The sequence below is a fragment of the Nannospalax galili genome, unplaced genomic scaffold, assembly GCF_000622305.1.
Source record: "Nannospalax galili isolate Female #2095 unplaced genomic scaffold, S.galili_v1.0 scaffold1051, whole genome shotgun sequence".
Lineage (NCBI taxonomy): Eukaryota > Metazoa > Chordata > Mammalia > Rodentia > Spalacidae > Nannospalax > Nannospalax galili.
In genome coordinates this window covers 6,725,662-6,747,845 of record NW_008331995.1, presented here as the reverse complement: position 1 = coordinate 6,747,845, position 22,184 = coordinate 6,725,662, and the positions used below count along the sequence as shown (strand labels likewise).

The 22,184-nt window shown below is 37.1% G+C and overlaps 1 protein-coding gene across 2 annotated transcripts in view; it reads left to right on the top strand.

The window, feature by feature from the left end:
* Positions 1–21,824, top strand: part of Uba3 (ubiquitin like modifier activating enzyme 3) — a 24,517-nt gene extending 2,693 nt beyond the window's left edge. For both annotated transcript variants that reach the window (XM_008827140.2, XM_008827142.3), the window contains 15 exons: positions 1,115–1,195; positions 3,406–3,488; positions 6,562–6,642; positions 11,176–11,219; positions 12,049–12,113; positions 12,419–12,574; positions 14,206–14,308; positions 14,429–14,542; positions 17,744–17,797; positions 18,963–18,999; positions 19,109–19,190; positions 19,550–19,650; positions 20,292–20,355; positions 20,442–20,496; positions 20,970–21,824. In XM_008827140.2, coding sequence (XP_008825362.1) covers positions 1,115–1,195; positions 3,406–3,488; positions 6,562–6,642; positions 11,176–11,219; positions 12,049–12,113; positions 12,419–12,574; positions 14,206–14,308; positions 14,429–14,542; positions 17,744–17,797; positions 18,963–18,999; positions 19,109–19,190; positions 19,550–19,650; positions 20,292–20,355; positions 20,442–20,496; positions 20,970–21,058 — 1,209 coding nt within the window. In that variant the 3' untranslated portion in view covers positions 21,059–21,824. The remainder of the gene's footprint in view (positions 1–1,114; positions 1,196–3,405; positions 3,489–6,561; positions 6,643–11,175; positions 11,220–12,048; positions 12,114–12,418; positions 12,575–14,205; positions 14,309–14,428; positions 14,543–17,743; positions 17,798–18,962; positions 19,000–19,108; positions 19,191–19,549; positions 19,651–20,291; positions 20,356–20,441; positions 20,497–20,969) is intronic.
* The last annotated feature ends 360 nt before the right edge of the window (positions 21,825–22,184 follow it).

Below are 22,184 nucleotides of genomic sequence, written 5' to 3'. Positions count from 1 at the left end.
TCTGACTTAAAGCAAATATTTGGTTAGATAAAACTTGTTATTGCAAATTAGAAAAAAGGTTTTTTTTATTGTTCATGTGTATGAGTGTTTTGGTTGCATGTATGTGAGTGCGTATAATGCCCACGGAGGCCAGAAGATAGAGTCACATCCCCTAGAACTAGAGTTAAAGATGGTTGTTAGCGTCAGTGGGTGCTGGAAACCAAACCTGGGTCCTCTGCAAGAGCACTGTTAGCAGCGTTTACTAGTGTTCTTAACTGCTGAGCCATCTCTCCAGCCCTGAAAAGAGTATTCTTTATAGTTTGTTTTGTGTCCTTTTGTGTTCATGAAGAGATGTTTTAAAATAGAGATGCTGCTCCTAAAAATCATTGTGTAAACTCCTAAACTTGGTTCGGTGTCTCATTTCTTCCTTTAATGTTGGGCAGAATTCACAGTATTAATTCTTTCTTTGGAGTATATATTTACATAATAATCATATTTTCTTTCAAAGTATTTTCATGTGATAGCTTAAGATTGTCCCTTCATTTAAGTGATTTTTCTCCCCAAATCATATTTCTGCTGATCTGTGGTTTTCTGAATTTCTTATGTTTTGTAAGTTTTACTTGTGTTCAAAGGCAGTTGCTACTGTTCTTGCCTCATTTTTAAGTCCTTTAAACACCTGTGCTCTTTGATCCTGTTTTTCATTTAAAACTTCTCTTTCTACAGCTCAGTTAAGTAACTGATGTCTTCCCTACTTTTTACAAATTAAGAAAAAATAAACATAAAAAATGGGAAAAGGAAAATAGAAACTATCATTGTGAAGTTGTTATATTATCCATGAATAACCATTGAAAAAAAGATAAAAATAACTAGGGGTAGTTTTTCTCATTAGAAATAGCCTTTCAATTTCATACAAGACTATTTAAAAGCATTGAAACTGAAACTCTGAAATCCTTAGGATTTTAAAATTTCCAATTATATCTTGTCCATAATTTAAAATAATTGATGACATGCCAAGTGTGCTTATTACTGTTGATTGCATTTTTCATGCCTATATCAGCAACTGTCTTATGGTTTGTTGCTTATTAGTGGTACTTGTGATCACCTAGATTTTAATATGCCTTTCCATTCTTTACAGTCTCTCCAGTTTTTGTTAGATACATGTAAAGTTCTAGTCATTGGAGCTGGTGGCTTAGGATGTGAGCTCCTGAAAAATCTGGTAATATATTCATATGTAAAATGTTCTCCTTTGCGATAAGTGAATCCTTTTGCTTTTCTGTCATTTTAGGAATATCTGTATTTCATGATTATTAGCTTTTTCTCTTGAACCTTTGTTAGAGTAAGTTTAGCAGGTCAAATCCTAGACAGAAATTAAAATACATAATGTTAGAATTTTGCAGCTTTTTTTGTGACTCTAAAAGTCTCAAATATGAAGTCATTTTTTTCTATTTCTTCTCTGCTCTTAAACAAATTTTGATGCTTCCTTTTGCCAAGTGCTAACTTTATTCCATTGAAGTAAATGACAGAATAGGTAGTTCATATTTTAATGTGTGATTTCAAATAATTTCTTATTTCATTTGCTTCTCCAAATAAGTCCTGTACATGAGTTATTGTATCATTTTACGCAAAAGGAAACATTGAGGTTCAGAGAAATTAGAAGTCTTGCTCAGGTTTTTCTGGATCATAGTAAGAGGCCTGAAATCTAATTGGGGTCATTAGCCCTTCCTGAATTGCTCTTTTTCACTGAAGTATAGGTGAAAAGACCTGGTAGATGGCGAGTCTTGATCAGCATATGGCAGTAAATGCCCAAGATTCGGCACAGCAAAGCCTTTAGTGAAGCTCTTTGCACTTAGTATTTGGAAACACATCCTTGTGGTTTAATTGGTTTCATGGATTTCTTAGAACCGTGAAGTAGTTTTTTAGAAGCTTTTGTCAGTGTAACAAAAATGTAGATAGAGGGAATTGACTTGTAGCTGTTGTACGTCAGGCTTCGTACAAGTGTGTAGAACAGTGGAACTCTGAAGATCATGTAGATGCCAGCCAGATGGGGACCCAAATAGCCAGCCACAACAGTTGAAACTCAAAGAGCAGCATAGCTACAGTGACGTGCTAGGGAGCATTAATGTTACTCCTGGTAAAGGTACGCAATTAGTGCTACAATTCTATAGGAATTGTAGGTTACCATAGTCTGCCTGCAGTGAATCTGAAGTTCAGGGAGACAAGCCTCATGTAAATAACAGTATATATGAAATAGGGGGATGTCCCAAAAGGACATACCTTATCAGACTTGCTCTAGCAGTGTGAAAACCAAACACTTCTAGGAGGGAAGGGTTCACAGAGTTCAGGCATTGTTCCTGTTAGGCACTATGCATGTATAAATCCCCCAAAGCTTAACTTTTTCCATTTTGAAGCCATGATTTGCTAATGTAATACATATAGACTTTTAAATATGCAGTCATTAACAATTGGATCTGAGACTCATCAGTCATCAAGCAGCTAAAGGGGTGGTTCTGTTAGTAATTTGCTGCATTATGCTGCATTATAGCACACATGTAGGACTTCACTTTCACCATTTGTTGCTTTGCTCCTCTTAAGACATAAGCACCTAAGAATGCATGGCTTTGTTGTCTCTTCGTTTTGGGGGGCTGTAAGCCCCGTAAAGGCTCATCCTTTATGAAAGAAAGAATATGCCACTAATGACACTAATTGCTTATTGAGCCTTCTCTTGGAATATGACAAGCACCGTTTTAAGAGATAAAGACAGAGAATGGAGCAATGTGGACATATGTTTTGTTTATGAACTCAAAGTGTCTTTGAAAGAAAAGACAAAGTATGTAGTATGTCAGGTAGTAATAAATGCTGTGAAGAAAGGAAGGATGAAAATAGGCAGTCAGGTGGTGAGGGAAAGGGCCTTTGAAAAGGCACTGTTTGAGTAAAGGGGTGAGCGGTATGCTAGGAAAATGTCTGGAAGAAAAGTGTTGTCAGAGGGAACAATGGCTGCAAAAGCTATAGAAAATTTGAATTCTTTGTTGGTTATAGACTATTTAAAACTAAGTAGTTGTAAGCCAGGCGTGGTGGTACACACCTTTAATCCCAGGACTCTGGAGGCAGAGGCAGGTGGATCTCTGTGAGTTCAAGGCCAGCCTGGTCTACATAGTGAGTTCCAGGACAGCTGGGGCTACAGGGAGACCCTGTCTCAAAATAAATAAATAAACAAAAACAAAAAAAACTATGAGGTTGTATATTTTTGACCTTTAGCAAAAATCTTGAATTTAATATGCTTTGTAAAGACTTTTTGTTTTTAACCAAAGAATAGTTATGTAGAATTATTACTGAAAATGTGTGGGTTTAGGACTACATTGAAAATATATGGTACATTTTCAGTGATTGTGAGATTCCTGCGTAATTGGATTGCTTTTCTTTCCACAGGCATTGTCTGGTTTTAGAAAGATTCATGTTATAGACATGGATACTATAGATGTTTCCAATCTAAATAGACAGTTTTTATTCAGGTAAGTTAATATTTTTAAAATTCTGATAAACATTAGAACTTGTATACGTTGCAGTTTAATAATTACTGAGAGTCCAACACTAATTTTATTTTTTTTAAAAAAAGAACTACCATTCAGATTTAGGTAAAAAATTTAAAGTACATTTTGAGTATTCAGTGGAAAATAAGCAAATATATATGATTTTGTGGAAATCATCTTCCATTCCAACAAGTTTTTACTGCATTATTGTTTTGAAAAAGACTGAAATGATTGGTTATTGATAACAGGTCATGCTTTTTAATTTATAACTAGTGTGGTTAAAGTAATAATAATACTCAATGTTTATTGAGTGTTTATGATATGCTAAGACACACACACACACACACACACACACATATATACACACACACACACACACACACACTGGTTAAAGTAATAATACTCAATGTTTATTGAGTGTTTATGATATGCTAAGTACTTTCATACACACACACACACACACACACACACACACATTTACACATCTGTGTATAAGCTAAATACTTGCTTTCAGAGGTAAATAATTTGGGCATGAGACCCAGGAAGGATGATGTGTATAACAGGTCACTTTATTTAAGGCACAGTCTTAGGTGCAGCAATCAGGTCCCCCATGCTATAGATTTGCATAGCAGACTTCATTGAAACCATGTTGGAGTTCTTTTGTGTGAGACTGTAAAAGAACAAAAAATACATTTAGAAGCATTTTGGAAGTCTACCATTTCTTTTTTTTTTTTAAATTTTTTAGACTATTATTTTTATTTTATGTGTGTGAGTGCATTGCCTGCATGTATGTGAGTGCATCTGTGTCGTGCAATGCCGCAGAGGTCAGAAAAGGGCTTCAGATTCCTGTGGAACTGGAGTTAAGGACAGTTCGTAGCCGCCATGTGGGTGCTGGGAATCGAACCCAGGTCCTCTGCAAGAATAGTCAGTGGTCTTAACCACTGAGTCATCTCTCCAGCCCCCCGTTTCCTCTTGTATATGTAAAGAGCTCTCTCTACTGAGTACTTGAATGTAGTACTTAAATCAAGGCCTTGAATTTATACTACTCTCTGCAAGTAGGGACAAAGTGAGAATAAAACTTAACAGTTTTTGAATACAAAAAGAATAATCATTTATAGAAGAGAGATCAACCTGTTAATGTATTTTTCTTTGAAATTCTAGTTTTAAATAAAATACAATTGGTTTGTTTTTAAGTATTTTTTAAAATTTATTATATTTATTTTATGTGTATACGTGTATTGCTTGCATGTAGGTAAGTGCACCCTTGTTGTGCAATGCCCGCAGAGGTCAGACGAGGCTGTTGGATCCCCTGGGATTGGAGGCTGTCATGTGGGTGCTGGGATTCAAACCCAGGTCTTCTGCAAGAACAACCAGTGTTCTTAACCGCTGAGCTATCACTCCAGCCCCTGTTTTTAAGTATTTTTAAAAATATATTTTTATTAATTCTTTGTGAATTCCATACTGTATATTTTGATCATATTCACTTCTATTTTCTCCCAGATCCTCCCCATATCCCTAACCACTCTGCTTGATATGAAGGATACAAAGGGATACAGTAAAAAGAGTAAGGATTCAGTATCTAGGGTCTGTGTGTGTTATGATAAGTCACAACGAGCTGGGTGTGGTGGTGCACGCCTTTAATCCCAGCACTCAGGAGGCAGAGGCAGGCAGATCTCTGTGAGTTTGAGGCCAACCTGGTCTACATAGCGAGTTCCAGGCCAGGGGCCATAGGGATACCCTGTCTTGGAGAGATGGCTCAGCACTTAAGAGCACTGACTGCTCTTGCAGAGGACCCGGGTTCGATTCCCACTCCATGGCACTGCATGACTCAGGTGCACTCACATACATGCAGGCAATATACTCATACACATAAAATAAAAATAATAAATAAAATGTTAAAAAAATATTTTTTTTAAAAAAAAGAGAAAAGAAAAGCCACAATGAGGCACTTACTCTGTATACATGAATACTTGAAGGATGGAAGGATGGTTTAATTCCATGAGGAAATATTAAGAAAGAAAATACCATTTATGTGATTGGAAGAGACAGTTTGTGTCCTTTTGTCTTTATATCTGATTATTATCAAGAAATAATGTTTCTAGACTTTGTATTTTTAGCTGCATGAAAACGTTGATAATGCCTTTGAAATCATTCCCTTTGAAATATGATTAGAGAAGCTGGGCCAGTGTTAGGTACTGGTAATTACAGCACACAGCTAGGTCAGGAAGATCTAGGCCAGCTTGGGCAATGTAGTGACACTTATCAGGCAAATGAACAACAAAAAAGAAAACAGCAAGTGAACAAACCCCACCGTGTGTTAGGGACCCTGTAATTCCTACTTAATCAGCACACACAGGAAGAGGTGACAACTAGAGGTTCTTTTATCCCTAGAATGAACCTCTCCATATCTTTTAACAAAACCTACATATAAACACATTGAAGTAGGGCATGGTGGCTTGCCTGTAATTCCAGCATAAGGGAGGTTGAGGCAGAAGGATTGCATAGAGTGAGGTAAGACTGTGCTACATACTGGGGCTACAGGGAGACCCTGTCTCAAGAAACAAAGCAAAACAAAACAAACCCCAAATAGCACATTAAGATTCTGGGATTCAGGGATACTTGGAAGGTGGGTCTATAATGTTTCCTACACTAGGAAATGTCATGGTTGGAATTTGCTAGGAAATATGCTGTTATTTTGCTTTATGTGGGGAAAAAATATATTCATATTTCAGATTTTCACTTAGTTACGTAATAAGACTTGTCATATTAATTTGGACTGTCAGTAAGCATTGAGTATTCATTTAATCTGACTTATTACTGATATAAAAATACTAATTGGATTTGGTGGTTATTTAATTACAATTAGAAAACAAGACACAAAGTTGGGAGGGATGCAGGGGACACTAGGGACAATTGAAGGGAGGTGGTAGTAGATGGATATGATCAAAGTACATTGCATAAATGTATAAAACTTTCAAAGGATTAAAATATCTAAAAATACTTAGGCAAAGCATATTCCAAGTTGTCATGAATACCAATATAACTTCTCCTATAGGCCTAAAGATGTTGGAAGACCGAAGGCCGAAGTTGCTGCGGAATTCCTGAATGACAGAGTTCCTAACTGTAACGTTACTCCGTATCCTTTCAACTGAAAAATGTCTTAATTCTTTAAAGCTTTTCTCCCTAATTATAAAAGAGTCACTTAACAGAGAATAAGATTGAAAAAGAAAAAAAGAAAAAATTGCTATCAGCAGCAGTAAATGTATTATAGATGTAACTTCTGATGGCATAATATAAAGTATATAATACTTTGTATTCTAATCTTTTCTTTATAGTTATATACATGTTTTTGGACTTGACTTTTAAATTAACTTAATTTTATGTGTCTCATCATCTGCTTCTACTTTCCATTATTGTTCTTTTTCTCCTTTTTGACCAAGAGTTAGTTGAATCTATGCATGGAGAACCCTCAGATATAGAGAATTCTATATTTTTAAAGAATTTATGAATCTCGGGCCAGGTGTGGTGCATGCCTTTAATCCCAGCACTTGGGAGGCAGATGCAGGTGGAACTCTGTGAGTTCAAGGCCAGCCTGATCTACAAGTTCCACACCACCTGGGGCTACAGGGAGACCCTGTCTCAAAAAGACCAAAAAAAAAATATTTTATGAATCTTAGCAGTTAAAAAAAATTAAAAATGGACTATCATTGCAAAAGGATAGTTCACTGAAAAGATGACAAAAAGCTATCATCAAAGTAAGATTATGGTGACTCAGTTAATTGGGAGACTGACAGAGTTTAAGTGTAAGGCCTGCCAGGGTAGCAGAGTGAGTTCAAAGTTAGTCTGGACAACCTAATGAGATCCTTTGTCAAAAAAAGTAAAAAGAGTTGGGGATGTAGCTTAATTGTAGAGTACTTGCCTAGGCTGCATGAGGCCCTAGGTTCAATCTTCACCAAAAAATCCCAATGTTTACAGTAAGATGATGCTTACCTGTTAGGGTAGTTAACACAGTAGTAGCAATATCTAATACTGCAGAATAAAAGATAAGATCACTTACTGTTCATAGAATATGAAATGATATAGCCATCTGGAAAATCATTTGGCCATTTCTTTTTTTGTTGTTTTTTTTAATTTAAAAATTTTTTATGCATGAGTGTTTTGTCTGCATATATGTAAGTACCTCACGTATGTGCAATGTCTGCAGGGGCCAGAAGCGGGTGTTGGATACCCTGGAACTGGAGTTACAGTTGGTGCTGGGAACTGAACCTGTGTCCTATACAAGAGCCATCGTGCTCCTAACTGCTGAGCCATCTCTCTAGCCCCTGGCCATTTCTTAAAAACTGAAGCCTTCATTTAACCACACCACCCAACTGGTTCGTTTCTGGGCACTTATCTCAGTGATATTAATATTTGTATCTCTGTTAATTTCAGTGCACATTATTCATAGCAACTTTATTTGTAGAAGCCCCAAATGGGAGCAACCAGAAGTTGCCTCAGTGGTGCTACTAAGTGCTACTAAGTGCTACTATAGTGCTATAAACTATAGTGCTACTAAGAGTACTGTTATGCTGTAAAGAGGAATAACTTACTGCATATCACCTGGGGTGGATCTCAAGTGCATTATGCTGATAAAAAGTTGCCAGTCTCAAAAGGTCATGTATTTATGATTCCATCTATATAAAATTCTTAAAATGACACAAAAAGATGAAGAATAGATTAGGAATCACTAAGGAATACATTTAGGATTTGAGAGTAGGTTTGATTACAGGTGAGAGATTTTAGTCTGTTCGTCACACCCATAATCCTATTCCATGGGAGGCAGAGGGAGGAGGATCTCTGCAAGTTTGAGGCCTCCCTGGTCTACATAGAGAGTTCCAGGCCAGTCAGGCTGCGTAGTGAGACTGTCTCAAAACAAACAGGGCTAACAAGGTGGTTCAGTAGGTGCTTGCTGCCAAGCATCCCCAGAACCCACATATTAGAGAAAGAGAGTTGACTCTCAGAAGTTGTCCTCTGACTTCCACATGCCCGCTGTGACATGCACATCCCTCACATAGATAAATAAAATGTAAAAAAAACAAAACCACACAAAATGAGTTGTTTATGGTGGTAGAACAGTTGTGTGTCTTGGTTGGGGTACTGGTCACACAAATGTACATATGTGTGATGGACCATTTGTACATTATTCCACTGTTATTCATGGGCTGATCTCATACATCTGTCAGTAGTGACTGAAAGGCACCCCGACTTCTCTATACCACTTTTAGAGCTTCTTGTGAATTGATACTGTTTCAAAGTAAACGTGTTTAAAACTGAAAATATAGGCCTCTCTATGGAAAAAGGAAGAGAAATGGGAGCATTCTCACTCCATCTAGCTCAATTATTTAAGTCTGGGAAACTAGTACATTACAGAAATCAGAGAGTTTCTTGGCTAGCTCCTGGTTCCCATTGCTGTTCTTCTACCATTTTGTCTTTTTTTTTAACCTTGCTCTCCCTGTGACTTGGGGTCCTGTTTGCCTAGCGTTCAAGAGGAATAGAGATCTGAATGGGTGATGGTTAGAAATGAGTTTAGGCAGAAATTAAAAGTCGAGTGAGAATATCACCCCCTTTGCCATGTTGCTTTTGAAAATACAGTGGACTATTGAGAGAAGTTGTGTCATTTTTTGTGCAAAAATTCCTTTATTAGATAAATTTAAAACATTTTAGTTAAAATTAAGCATGTGTACTACTAAAATATTAAGTGCTGTGATTGACTGATTCCCATAGCCATTAGAAAAGAGTTCCCTGTGCAGCCAGCCAGTGGGCCTAGGAAGACCAATAGTTTCCAGTTGGGAGAAAGAGACCTAAAGCTCTTTGATAGAAGGCAGGAAGAATTCATGCTTTTCTCCTAGGCCTTCAACTCCCCTAAAACCCAACAAACCCAACTATACTAGCAACTGCAAAAGCTGTGGAAATTTTCTGTATTGATTTTACTGAATTTTGTGATTTTTTTTTTTTTTTTGGTCTTTTTGAGACAGGGTCTCCCTGTAGCCCCAGCTGTCCTGGAACTCACTATGTAGACCAGGCTGGCCTTGAACTCACAGAGATCTGCCTGCCTCTGCCTCCCGAGTGCTGGGATGAAAGGCGTGCGCCACCACACCTGGCTAATTTTGTGAATTTTATACAATGTATTTTGATTATATTTAGACCTCCTCCCCTATCTGCACTCCTCTTAAAGCACCCCCTCCACCAAATTTCATGTACTCTATCACACATGTTAAGGTCTAGGTCTATCAAGTCAAATTTAAGTCCCCAAATGTTCTTTGGTGGTGGTTCATTAGAGCCTGGTTAGCCGATCTATCATCATACTCTTAAAGAAAACTGACTCTCCCTCTCCCAGCAGTTGTTGGTTATCAGTTGGTCCTCAGGTATGGTTGGCACTTCTTCCCCACTTCTAGGCTGGGATTTTGTCTTTCTTGAGTTTGTATGGATCTTGCACATGCTGTCACCATAGCTGTGTGTTCATATGAGTAACTTCCCAGCTATCTGGGTAACAGTTTCCTTGTGGTTATCCACCACCTCTGAATCTTAACAGTCTTTCCACCCCCTCTTCTGCAGTGGTCCATGAGCCCTGGGTGGCAGAGGTTTGATACAGGTGTCGTATTCAAGGATATGCATTCTGCAGTCTCTTATTCTCTGCACTTTAGCCAGTTGTGACTTTCTGGGTTAATCACCACCTGTAGCATGAGGAAGCTTTATTGGTGAGAGTTGAGAGATGTATTATTAGCCCCCTATTCTGCTGTGTTCTCTGAACCTTAGGCATAGAAGCTACATTGTATATGTTCCACTTACTATGGGGTACCTCACAGACAACTCTTTTTGACCAGTTGTGGAACTTTATAATAGTATCCATCTGTTGGCAAAAGAAGTTTCTTTGATGAGTGGTGTATCTAAGAATTTGGAGCTAGGATCCACAGATAAAGAGAGCATAGGTCACTTGTTTTTCTGAGTCTGTGTTACTTCGCTTAGTACATATTTGTGTGTGTGTGTGTGTGTGTGTGTGTGTGTGTGTGTGTACAGTTATTTCTAAAGTCACCCAGCCAAACAGGTCATATAATGGGCTTGTTCCCTTCAGTAAGTACAGTGTTTTCTTGGTGCTGATGTTTAAAGACACACACATACTGCTTAGCTGAGGCTAAGGGCTTTGTGTAATAAGTAAAACAAAGTAGAAAGTAGACTTCTGAGCAAGGATGTAAATATGACATGGGGGTTCAGGATGGGAAAACTGCCTAGTTAGAGGAGAAATGGTAGAAAAGAATTCTGGGGGCCAGAAAGATGACCTAGTGTATAAAAATGACTGCTGCCAAGCCTGACTGAAACCTTGAGTTTGATCCCTGGGACTCTCTCGTGATGGAGGAAGAGAATTTACTCTCACAAGTTGTCATCTGACAACCTCTACATGTGTGCACCTCCGCCCCATATACACACAAAGTAAATAACATGTAATTTAAAAAACTTAGTTTTTTAAATTTTGTCAGAAAGTAGGGTAGTGTTCATTTTATCAGATTCCTTGTTTTGGGCCCAAACATTGATTACTTGCTTTAAATATACATTTATACTTTGTTCCTTATGGTTTTAAGTTCATTACAGAAATTAAAAACTTAGCTTCCTAAGTTCCTTTACTTGTGTTCAGACATTTCAAAAAGATTCAAGATTTTAATGACACTTTCTACCGACGTAAGTTCCTTGAATTTAATTTTCATTGTCTTACTTTTTTCATTCTGGCTATCTTAAAGTCCATTTCCTTGGTTTGTTTCCTCTTTGTTGTATTTTAAGCAAGCTTGTTGACCAACTGAAGTGCCCCTGTACTGATTTTTTAATATTTATTTTTATTACTTATGTGTATATGTCTTTGTGAATGTATGCTATGTGTATGCAGGGGGCTGAGGAGGCCAGAAGAGACTGTCAGATCCCCTGGAGCTAAGAGTTATAGGCTGTTGTGAGGTACGCCCAATGTAGATCCTAGGAACTGAACTCAAGTCCTCTGGAAGAGCAGCAAGCACTCTGAACCTCAGAGCCATCTCTCCAGCCCCCTGTGCTGATTTCTAGTAGTCACCACTAACTGTATTTTTCTATACTCAATTCAGTGAGAATTGCTGAAGGATTAGAAGACAGGGTAGTACCTTTCTTTTTCTTAGAAAGTGAATTATTTTGCATAACTGCCTTTATTTAAAATGTTTTTAGAGCAGTTTTATAAAGTCACAGCAAAACTGAATGGAAAGTAGAGCACTCTCGTATAGTTTCCTGTCCCCTCCCACAAAGAGCCTTCCTTGCTGTCAACACCCCACAGACTAGTGGTAGACCTGTTTCAGGTTCATGAACCTACACCAAAGCTTTGTTGTAACTGCATTTGTTAAACACTAAACTTAGTGGATGTGTTGGGGTCAGCACTAGGGAGGGTGAGGCAAGAAGATGGAGAATGTAAGGCTAGCCTGGACCACAAAGCAAAACTCTGTGAAAACAAAACAAAAACACTAAGCATGTATTTTTTTTTTTTTTCTCATAGAGTTTCATATTATTGTGTGTGGACTGGATTCTATCATAGCCAGAAGATGGATAAACGGCATGCTGGTAAGGACTCTAGTGTTACAACTCTCTTGGGATCCTTGCAGTTGCTTTTTCCTCTAATCAGAATTGTATGTCATTTTGAAAATATTTAATTTAAAATTAAGTAGGTATACTTCACCGTTATTGCTAACCATTGGTTTTCAGGTGAGAATACATTTATTGTTAGCAATATAGTTTCTTGATTCTGATATATTATTATTCAGTACCAAACTGACTCTTAGAATGTGCTGGAAGCATACTGTTTCCTTTTTTTTTTTTTTTTTTTTTAGTTCTTATCTCCTTTTAAGCCCTTTAAAACGTTTTCCTAGATATCTCTGCTGAATTATGAAGATGGTGTGTTAGATCCAAGCTCCATCATCCCTTTGATAGATGGGGGGACAGAAGGCTTTAAAGGAAATGCTCGGGTGATTTTGCCTGGGATGTCTGCTTGTATTGAGTGTACGCTAGAACTTTATCCACCACAGGTAATGAAAAAGTGCCCTCATTTCTTTCATAGCATTGTAGGTTGTAATTGTGGTTGATTATTACATTTAATCAGTGTTTGGGGTTTGTTAATTGTGACATATATTAAAGTTATGCTACGGGCTGGGAGTATAGGTGAGTGCTTGACCAGAATGAGGTTTGTCCTACCACTTTAACACCAAAACAAAAGCAAATTTCAAAACATAAATTATGCTAAGAGGAAAGAAAAGTAGGGCATTCTGTACCATTTGAGAGAAGATGCTAACTGGATATCAGTTCTGGTGTTTTTATGGTTTCATACTTCATTTGTATTAATTTTTTATTTAAGGAAATTCCAAAGCTATGTGTTGGGTAGAATCATAGTCTGCCTTGCTTCCCATGTACCTACCCTTCGTCAGTAGTTTTACTTTCGTGGTTTTAGTTGCCTATTGGCAAAGAATATTAAATAGAAAATTACAGAAATAATATATAAGTTTAAAATTATTCCCCCAAATATTATATTCAGTTCTGGGTAGTGTCATGAAATTTGTATTCCATATTCCAGTATACCTGAATTGTTTTTATTTTTAATCAGTAGTTATTTTTATTGATCTCTTACTAGAGTGCCTAATTCCATTACACTTTAAGATAAAATATGTGTTTACAGGGTTTGATATAATTTATAGTTCAGATATCTGTTGGGGTCTTGGAAAATACCTTCCGTGGACCAGGAAGGGCTATTATAATTAGTTCAGAGACTAAAAGTACTAGGAAAAGGGCCAATGAAATGGCTTAGTGGATAAAGGTACTTGCTGCCAAACCTGATTTTGATCCTAGGACCCAAATGGTGGAAGGAGACAGTTGACTCCTGCACATTGTCGTCTGACCTTGCATGTGCACATTGTGGCAGGGGCATTTCCACATATACACATAAAAAATAAATAAATGTAATAAAAAACAAGAGTGCTAGGTGTGCTAGATGTGGTAGCATACACCTTGAATCTAGCACTTGGGTGACAGAGGCAGGCCTGGTCTACGTAGTGAGGTCTAGCCAAGCCAGTGCTACATAGTGAGCACTGCCTAAGAAAAAAAGAATTTAATACTAGGAATAAGAAAGATCTTTCTAGACATGGCGCTCTTTAATATAATTGCTCATTTTAAAAGGTAATTGAACTTTTGATTTGTAAATATCATCAACTATGAGAATTAACTTAGAACTGATTTAACGCTGATTGTTTGCACTGAAAAGTCAGCTGTAATTCTGATGGGTTTTCCTTTATATATGACTTGTTGTTTTTCTTTTGCAGCTTTCAGTATTCTCTTTTTTTTTTATACCTTCACATTAAGTACCAGGTAAGCCTAGGTTATTCATATTTGAGAGTCTGTTTAGTACTTCTCATTGTCTTAACAGAACTTAAATTTATGTGTCCTAAAAATGTAGGACAAACCTGTCTTTACAGGCAGGTCAACCTGATGACTCCAGTTTCTCCTTTTAGTTTGATAGTTTTATTACTGGTTGCATTACTTGTTTACAGTGTTTTGCTTATTTAATTGGAGAGCTGAGATGAATGTTACAATCCAGACCATAACTGTAATTGTGTTTTAAATTAATTCATCATTTAAATGTTATTAAAAAACACACCTTTGGTTTTAGGTCAACTTCCCCATGTGCACTATTGCATCTATGCCCAGGTTACCAGAACATTGTATTGAATATGTAAGGATGTTGCAGTGGCCTAAAGAGCAGCCTTTTGGAGGTAATACATTTAATAACCCAGACTTACATAAAAATACATATTCTTCTCTATTCATTTGGAAACTTTTATGTAAAAATTGCCTTGTGATTATATATAGCTCTCTTTTTTCCCTCTCAACAGATGGGGTTCCATTAGATGGCGATGATCCTGAACATATTCAGTGGATTTTCCAAAAATCTGTAGAGAGAGCCTCACAATATAACATTAGGGGTGTTACATATAGACTCACTCAAGGTGAGTTAGTCATGATTATGGGATCATTGGGGATGCTCCAGGGGGATATGTGTTAAATACATGTTCAGTGATTTTGGAATGCCATCCATTTCATGTTCAGTTAAGGAGCTGGGGAAGCAACAGTTCCCAGGTTACTACAGGGTGGGAGGGAACTGAGTTGAGCAGACTACATACTCCGTCCCTGCTAGGTGGTAGTTTATGAAATCATTGACTCATATTTACATACAACTGAAAAAGTCCCTGTCTTTCAACTATTCATTTTATCACTTACTGGTAAGGAGTTCATTCCCTCTGGGGAGCTGTCTTATTTCTAATTTGCATAATATTGTTAGACAATTACTCTATATCTTGAGCAGAAGTCTGTCTTGTTTGGTTTGAATTTTGTCTGGTCTTTATATAATCAAATTCCTTTTTAAATACTAGCTTTTAATGTATTGAGCACAGTGATCACACTTTCTCCGCAGTTTTAATTTTGATCACTCTTAAATCTCCCAAATTCTTTAACTTTTGACACATTGCATTGCAAGGCTTCCGGTTCCTGTGTACTTCTCTGACCAAATTCCATGCTTCTTTGGCTTACTGAGGGGACAGAGTCTGATGTTCTAGGCTTGTTCTTACTGAGATCAGCCCTCTGATAGTCTTAGAGAAGATCATATGCTGCTGTTGTTGGTTTGCATTGATGCTGCACTTCCATTCTACATGACTGTTAAAATGTGGTGGTTTATCCATCAGTGCAGTTGCTAAACCACATCGCTCACAGAATTTGTATTCTGGAGTGTGTTTTTGTTCAGATTTATTTTATTTTGTGCTAGAACTCAAGCCCAGGTCCTTGGCATATGCTAGGTGAATGTTTTACCACTGCACTGTACAGATTTATTCTTTTTTAAAAAAATAATTTGTTTTCATTTTATGTGTGTGAGTATATTGCCTATATATAAGTGCTCCTGTCCATGCAGTACCTGTGGAGACCAGAAGAGAGTAGCAGATCCCCTAGAATTGGAGTTATAGATGGTTGCTAGGCACCCTATGGATGCTGGGAACTGAACCCAGGTCCTGTGTAAGAGCAACCAGTGCTCTTAACTCCTGAGCTATCTCTCCAGACCCTGTGGATATATTTGTTTATATATATATATATTTCGATTCAACCCACTGTTTTCTTTCTGCATAAATTGTTCTGCAAATTTCATATGATTTTGTTTTCATAATTGTTTTTTATTTTCCAAATAATTGATTACTGTTTTAACTAGAATGAACTGAGAACAGCTACCTGAATCATACCTCTGATCAGACCCTTCAGTTTGTCTCTCATTCTGTTAATCATACCCTTATTTTTTTTTCGGTCTTTTTGAAACAGGGTCTCCCTGTAGCCCTAGGTGTCCTTGAACTCAGAGAGATCCACCTGCCTTTGCCTCCCAAGTGCTGGGACTACAGGTGTGCGCCACCACGCCTGGCTTCATAATCAGACCTTCTTGAGCCCTTCAGCTTTTTCTTTTTGTTTTTGTTCTGTCTTCACAAGGATGCCTTGAAAGATCTTTCCAGGTGCTTCACTGAAACCTGATCACTCTATCTTCCAAATTCTCTGAGTTGCTGGTTTAGTCAGTCACTGAATGAGGCTCGTCCAGCATGCCTTATCTCAGTAAGCAATAATGCTCAGTCACTGTGAGCAAGTTCCTGGCCAGGTACAGTTCATTTCTTCTGGACATTTGCCACGTTCACCAGAACGAGCCTTTTTTTCTTTTTGCAAATCCGCCATTTCTCTTCTGTGATCATTTCCTTTTATTTACTGTTTTAGAAATGTCACTTAAAATTTTCATTCATACCTATTGCTTTTTTTCTCCACCCTCCTTCTACAGTGCTGTTCCTACTGCTGGAGTTTTGGACATGTTTTGCAATGCTCCCTCACCATCCAAGATAGTATAGTTTTTTATTTCTGAAATAAACAATTCAAATATAATTGTGTTTATTTTTTCCTGGAAGAAATGGTTCTGGATTGGGCTTTGTTCATTCCTTAAGTGAATACCAAAGTAAAAAGTGAGGAGTTGAACTAAGAGAGCTATGCTTGGTATTTAAGTGATCTAGGATTATGGAGTAAAAGATACTTTATAAAAGGCTGGTTTCTTTTTTTATTGTGACTTTTTGTGAATCAAGTGGCCTGAAGTATGTTAAGAATAATAAGGTAACTTTTTCTTCATACTTACTCAAGCTTTTCTGAGTATAGTACCACGTGTGAGCACTATGCTTGTGGGCACTAGGACATAAACCTTTCCTACCACTTCCTAGGTGAAGAGTTATAGATGATATTTAATATCTCAGTTCTTACTTTCCTTATTGTTAAAATGAGGAATGCATTAGTTACTTTTCTGCTGCTGTGATAGAAACACTGCCCAAAGCAACTTATAGAAGGAAGAGTTTATTTGCGCTTACAGTTCCAAAGGGAGAAGAGTCCACATGGTGGGGAGGCATGGTGGCAGAGGTGGCTGGAGGAGCTAGGCTCTACATCTTCAAGCAGGCACAGGAAGCAAGAGAACAACTGGAGATCAGGCAAGACTTAAGAACTCTTTAAGTCCGCCCCCAAGTGACATGCTTTCTCCAGCACTGCCACACCTTCTAAGACCTCCCAAAACAGCAGCACCAACTGGGGACAAAATGTCCAAATGCTTGGAGCCTCTGGGGGACATTTTCGTTCAAACCACCACAAGGAAGTATCCTAAATTGGCTAGCGTCATGAAATTAGAAACATTAAATGGTATTTAATCTTGAACTCTGCCTAGAATCCAACAAAACACTTATAATGCTATTGCTTTATCTTTATGTAAAACTTAAGAATTTATTTCAATGTCATTGCTGAAGATTTTTAGCACATTATATCATTACAGAAGATTGGGAATGTGAAAGAAGATAGTCATGTTTAGTTTAACCTTTTCATTATTTTTTATTTTATGATAAGGTCTCTATGTAGCCCAGGCTGGCCTCAAACTTATGATTCTCCTGCATCCGGCTCCCAGATGCTGGGATTATAGGTACAGACCACCATACCTGACTATGTTGAAGTTTGTTTCTTGACTTGAAAGCTTGGAAAAAAATCAAATTTCAGAAAATGGTATTTAATAATCATACTGTAAATGATTGAATGAATCATTTTAATTTAAGCTAACCTTTTTTTAAAGAAATGACCACTTTTATTTGCTTCATTCCTTTCAGGGGTAGTAAAACGAATCATTCCTGCAGTGGCCTCCACAAATGCAGTCATTGCGGGTAAGGAAACAAGGGCACTTCTTGTTTTGTTTAGTTTTTTCCTTTTTTTAAAAATTTTTTTTAATTATTATTTTTATTTTTATGTGTCTGAGTGTGTTGCCTGCATGTAAGTGCACCCATGTCATGCAGTGCCCACAGAGGTCAGAAGAGGGTGTCAGATCCCCTGGAACTGGAGCTACACATGATTGTTAGCTGCCATGTGGGTGCTGGGAATCGACCTGGGTCCTCTGCAAGAGCAGCCAGTGCTCTTGACCACTGAGCCATCTCTTGAGCCCCTTTTCTTTGGTTTTTTGACTTAACATCTAAATTGGTGTTTCTGTAACTACTTGTGTTCTTAGGTGAGATATATAATTACCCAAACCAAACAAGCTACTGGTCCTCTGTGCATTTCTTGTATCATATTGTGTCTTAGGTAAAGTGCTCACAGTAAAGGGACATTTTAATGCTGTATTTTTTCATCACATACTGAGCTGTCCAAAGAAGAGGAGAAACATGTATTACTTGGATTACAGAAAGCATAAAATTTGTTACTGTCCCATCCTTTTTATTTTGTGTGTTTGAGTATTTTGCCTGCATGTATGGTAAGTGCACCGGTGTCATGTAGTGCCTGCAGAGTCCAGAAGAAGGTGTTGGATCCCCTGGAACACAATATTAACTGACTTGGTGGATACCAGGAACCAAACCAGGGTCCTCTACAAGAATGACTAGTGCTCTTAACCACTGAGGCATCTCTCTAGCCCTTCTGTCCCAGCTTTTTTGCTGTTGCTGCTGTTGCTGTGTTTTAGACAGGGTTTCCCTGTAGCCCCAGCTGGCTTGGAACTCACTCTGTAGACCAGGCTGGCCTGGAACGCACAGAGATCTGCCTTGGACTGCCTCCCAAGCACTGAGATTAAAGGTGTGTGCCACCATACCCAGCTTCTTTTTTCTTTTTTTTCTTTTCTTTTCTTTTCTTTTCTTTTCTTTTCTTTTCTTTTCTTTTCTTTTCTTTTCTTTACTTTTCTTTTCTTTTCTTTTCCTTTTTTTGGCTGCCCCAGCTTTAAATATTGTTTTTAAATCTATTTTTCATCTGTAGCAATTAGAAATTTACTTGTTCTGATTTGTAACTGATTTTCTGAGTATCTAATTTTCATTGAATTAAAATGCTTTTATTTTCTCTTCTCTTTAGCTGTGTGTGCCACTGAGGTTTTTAAAATAGCCACAAGGTAATGGTTTTTTTGGGGGGTGGGGATGGGATTATTTTTAAAGTGTATGTAAATCCATGTTGTAACCTGGTTCAATTAGTTTAAAATGGACATTTTTTTTCCATTACAGTGCATACATTCCCCTTAATAATTACTTGGTATTCAATGATGTAGACGGACTCTACACATACACATTTGAAGCAGAGAGAAAGGTTAGTAGTAGTAGTCAAATAATGAAGACAGTTTTGCTATGCGTCTTTTGCTTTTGAAATATTAGTTATTAGCTAGAAATTTGAACAGACTTTTCCATATTCTAAATAATGTGGAAATTTTGTTTCCTAACTACCAAAATGCTTATTACATATCTTTTGTTGGATAGACTGTAAATACTATAAGCAGAATAACTTAGAAGTTCTCCATTATGAAAGCAGACTTTTAAGGCAGAAACAATTTTCCTAGGGAATATGCATGATTATAAAACAGCTTGATTTCCCTTTTTTTGTTGTTGAAAAAGAGGCTAACGTTAGTTCATGTGCCACTGTAATTTATTTATTGTCTTTTATGTTTGTAGGAAAACTGCCCAGCATGTAGTCAGCTTCCTCAAAACATTCAGTTTTCTCCATCAGCTAAGCTACAGGAGGTTTTGGATTATCTAACCAATAGTGCATCTCTGTAAGTGTATTGTTACATTGTAAGATTAAATTTTCTTTTGGTCTTTTTGAGACAGGGTCCCCCTGTGGCCCCACCTGGACTGGAACTCACTATGTAGACTACCTCAGCCTCCTGAGTGCTAGGAGTAAAGGTGTGCACCACCATGCCCAGTCCTGTAAAAATAATTTTTGAAAAATTTTTATTTTTATTTTACTTGTACAAGTGTTTTGATTGCATGTATATAAGTAACACCATGCGCATGCAATGCCTGCAGAGGCCAGAAAAGGGCATTGGATCTCCTGGAACTGTAGTTAGAGATGGATCTTATCCATCATGTGTTGCTGCGAACTGAACCCTGGGCCTCTGCAAAGATAGCCAGTGCTCTCAACTGCTGAGCCATATCTACAGCCTGTGAAAATCATTTTTTAAATATATAAAGGCAGACAGGTATAGTGACGAACACCTTTAGTCCCAGCACTCAGGAGGTAGAGGCAGGTGGATCTCTGAAATCAAAGCCAGCCTGGTCTACATACCAGGCTAGCTGGAGCTATAGGGAGAACCTGTCTCAAAAAGACACACACAGACACACAGACACACATACAACCAAAGACAAAAACCAAAAATTATATTTTAAATAGTTTCTTTTCCTCTACTATATTTAGGCAAATGAAGTCTCCAGCTATCACAGCCACATTAGAGGGGAAAAATAGAACACTTTACTTACAGGTGAATAGTACTATATTTTTTCAGAAAACATTCATATTTTAATTTTATTTTGATGTGCTGTACATTAAAATGATGTTGTTTTCTAGTCAGTAACCTCTATTGAAGAGCGAACAAGGCCAAATCTTTCCAAGACATTGAAAGGTATTTTAAGTAACATATGTATTAATAGTTTGGTAGAAATATTAAATGTTTGTTCTAGAGTCCCACTACCTCCCCCACCCCACCCTCATTTTCTAGGATCAAACTTAGGCCTTTATATATGCTAAGCAAGTGACTTAGCACTTTGCTGCATCCATAGCTCTTGGTATTTTGAGATAGGATCTCTAATATAACTCAGACCTTGAAGTTGCTATGCATCCAGGCTAGCTTTGAATTTAGGCTTGCTCTTAATGTATGAGGTCATAATTACTTATATCTATAAAAATAGTAGAATTGATTGCTCTTTCAGTAGAAAAATTGAAAATATCCAAGAAATTAAATATATTGCTTAAAGAGAATTGAATTTTGAGACTTACCTGAACCATAAAACTCTATGATTTGTTTATATATGTATTATCCTTTTCACTGAGTTTTTGCAGAGAGGCTTGAGTTGGTGACGCTCTTTTCTATTTTAGAATTGGGACTTGTTGATGGACAAGAACTGGCCGTTGCTGATGTCACCACACCGCAGACTGTACTATTCAAACTTCATTTTACTTCTTAAGGAAAATAAATTTGCACAAGTTGAAAAGGCATAGGAATAATATACTTTATGAATGCTAAGAAATTTAACTGAAGGGTGGGGAAGGTGGGGCAGAGGGGATTCCCCAAAAAGGAAATTTAATCAATGTCATTTTTAGCATTAGTGTTGCTAGAATTTGACATACATACATATATATATATATATTATATAATGAACTGCTCTTTTTTAACTTTATAACTTTCTCTTGGAGACTGAATTTTGGGATTGTGGTAGGCATTTTCATTAGTAATATGGGAAATGATGCCTGGAGAGAAAGATTATGAACAGATGCACTGCTTCTTTAAAGCAGAGGACAAACACTCTCTTTTGTGTGAGTTTTGTTATTATGGTCAAAGAATGCATTCTTCAGCTTTCATTTGAGCATCCACATGTACAGAAATGTGTCCTTTCATGGAAATGAGGAATTCAGTTTTAAAAACAATAAATCCTATAATCTGACATCTAGAGCATATCAAACATAGGCTGTTTCTTCACTTGTTATTCATATGATTGTGGCTGTCCAAATGTATGTTAATTATTGCAGAGTAAACTTGTCCATAATAATATGTGAACAGTATTATAGCTGAATACCTGTGCATGAAAATAGTAAATATTTTCATGTGTTACTTGCAATGCCAGTGTGCACAAGTTTAAACTAAGACATGGCTGTTTTAAAAAAAAAACTAATGTTAAAACAGTTATCACCCTTGCTTTTGCACTATTTATTAATAAAATTGTACATTGTCTACTTTTTTCACTGAAATTTTTTAAGTATATTAATGATAGCAAATAGTTCCATAGTGATATGGGAATAATTTTTAAATGTTTAATAGACTTATGACCAAATTTTGATTGTACTTGAATTAATATTTGTACTACAGTGATTTCTACTGGTTTGGACTGGCATAGTTGGTGCACACCTTCAATCCCAGCATTTGGGTGGCAGAGGTAGGCAAACCACTGTGAGTTTGAGGCCAGCGGAGGCTGTATTGTAAAACCCTGTTTTCAAAAAAAAAAAAAAAAAAAAAAAAAAAAAAAAGATTTAGCAGTTTAACTTGCTCTAACGTAATAAAGTGGTATAATTCAGTTTTTATATTACGATCTCTTA